General features: G+C 45.0%; 1 protein-coding gene across 1 annotated transcript in view; it reads right to left on the bottom strand.

Moving 5' to 3' along the window:
• The window catches only part of LOC102828010 (chromosome unknown open reading frame, human C5orf51), a 25,086-nt gene extending 23,038 nt beyond the window's left edge, over positions 1-2,048 (bottom strand). The window contains exon 1 of the mRNA XM_006877359.1: positions 1,949-2,048. Coding sequence (XP_006877421.1) covers positions 1,949-2,048 — 100 coding nt within the window. The remainder of the gene's footprint in view (positions 1-1,948) is intronic.
• Between the last annotated feature and the right edge of the window lie 402 nt (positions 2,049-2,450).

Here is a 2,450-nt window from a genome sequence, read left to right as displayed (position 1 = left end):
GTAAAGAATGAGAGAAGTAGAGTATTAGAGTAGCCATAGAAATAATAATAATAAAGCATGTAATGAGAAGATTTTGAATTTATTATGGCCTATGACTCCGTAATCAGCCGACGCCGCATACGCTTTCGGAAAAACCCTGGAATAAGTGTGCTGGGGCTGGCTCACGGCAGTCTAAGATTCCATTTTGCTTGGATCTACTATCAGCACACATGGAAGTAGCAGTCAAGAAATCAAACAATGTACGGCATTAGGCAAATCTGCTGCACAAAACCGTTTTAAAATGTTCAAGAGCAAAGGTGTCAGTTTGAGGACTAAAGTGCACCTGATCTAAGCCATGGTACTTCGAATAGCTTCATATGCATGTGAAAGTTGGACAATAAATAAGACTGTAGAAGAATTGATGTATTTGGGTTATGGTGCTAGATAGGAACATTGAAGTAACATGGACTATCAGAAGAACAAACAAATCTGTGCTGAAAGAGGTATAACCAGAATGCTCCTTAGAAGCCAGGATAGAAAGACTTCATCTCTCATGCTTTTGACGTATTATCAGGAGGGACCAGTTTCTATAGAAGGACATCATGCTTGCTAAAGTGGAGGGTCAGTGCAAAAGAAGGAGTCCCACAAAGAGATGGATTGGGTTCAAGGTGAGCAGCAACTGTGAGGATCGTGCAGAACCTGTCAGTGTTTTGTCCTGTTGTACATACAGTTTTAATGAGTTCAAACCAACTTGATAGCACCTAACAACTTTGGTAAGCAGTTGAATGTTTTAACTACTGCCCCAATAGGGCACCTCATTTCATCACAGCCTTTAAATTAACCAACTATTCCATTATCTTGGGACATAAAAATTACTATTTCCCCCTGAGTTCGATGACAGTATATGGATACAGAAGAATTTAAAAATCTGTAGTAAAGGCTCACAACTCAATAAAAAGCAATTATTAATACTGAGTTTTGTTTTTTTTTTTTTGAGTTGTGAGCCTTTACTACACACAGTAATAAATAATAATTGCTGAACCTGTAAGCAGCTGTTGTTGTTAGGTGCCATAGTCTGTTCCAACTCATAGTGCCTTTATACACAACACTACTTCGTCTTGAGCATTCTCACAATTGTTATGCTTGAGCCCACTGCTGTAGCCACTGTGTCAAGCTATTGCGTTGGGGGTCTTTCTCTTTTGGTGGACTCTCCACTTTACCAAGCTTGATGTGCTTCTCCAGGGACAGGTTCCTCCAAATATCTAAAGAAGGAGATTGAAGTCTTGACATCCTTGATTCTAAAGAGCAACTGAGACGTGTGAAAATACAACTGAACTGGTTATCAGAAGACGGAGGCCATCCTTGGACACAATTCTCTAAATTCCTAAAGAAAATTCTCAAATGTTTCCAAAGTGCTGTAATATTCATAGGACTCTTGCGAAAATGAAGAGATGTTGTATGTGACAAATCGTCGGAATCACACAAACGTAAACCTTTTCTTTACAATACCATTTAGCAGAATTTCGAATCCTGAACATAAACCGGATATATACAAAACAGCCATGAAAGAGTGGACCACACCTAGCCATCTTTATTGGATGCAGAGCAACCAATACTCATTTGCATACTATCATCCCGCTTTAATAACTGAAACTTTACTTTCACCCACTCCCAATCGCTGCCGAGACGCTAATCCGAGCTGTGCAGATTTTATGGCAATGCTTGCGGTTTTAAAGTTATGAAAAAAAGTGGTTTTCAACGCAAAAGCCTTGGCTTAAGACAACCTGAATTTTCAGGGGCGAACTGTCTATGGTGCAGTGGGGGTCACATGGACAAGACCACCAACAGCTCCGGCTTGACTCTATAAACTCTATAAACCACAGGCCGCAGCCTCCTGTCCGTATGGCAGCACAGCGCCAGCTCTGAACGGCCATCCCCCCGCAGGCCTCCCTCTCCTCCGCTCCCTCACCGTCTTCTCCGGCGGCTTCGCTAAGTTGCTGTATGTGGGCCTGAGCCAGATCCCCGAGCTCCTCTACTCGCTTTACCACTGTAGAATCTGCGGCCGCCATGGCCACAACAGGAGGGTACGCCCCTGCCACGTGACCAAACCAGCCCTTGGTCACCTGACTTAGAGTCGCGGGCGGGGCTGGGGGCGGAGCTTGCCGGGTTGCTGGGAGGAGACACCAACTCCGGAAGAGGGCTGGCTCACAACTGCAAAGGTCATTCTGGGTTATTTCTTTCTTCTGCGACCCGCCCTGCCTCCCAGAAACCAGAGCTGGTAGGAGATCGTGAGGGCGGGGTATGACGTTTAGGCTCGCCTCTCTCCCGCCTCCTCCTGTAAACCAATCGGGAGCCAAGAATGCTCTGCGGGCCGCCGAGAAGAGAACGTGGCGACGATTGGCTGGCTTGAGAGCAGCTTGTTAACGTGGCTGAAGTATTCTGGTGCCAAGTCTGTAGATAGTGGTCTCAGA

Source organism: Chrysochloris asiatica, unplaced genomic scaffold, assembly GCF_000296735.1.
Source record: "Chrysochloris asiatica unplaced genomic scaffold, ChrAsi1.0 scaffold00487, whole genome shotgun sequence".
Taxonomy (NCBI): domain Eukaryota; kingdom Metazoa; phylum Chordata; class Mammalia; order Afrosoricida; family Chrysochloridae; genus Chrysochloris; species Chrysochloris asiatica.
Note: the sequence above shows the minus strand (reverse complement) of the source record. Positions and strands in the feature narration are given on the sequence as shown.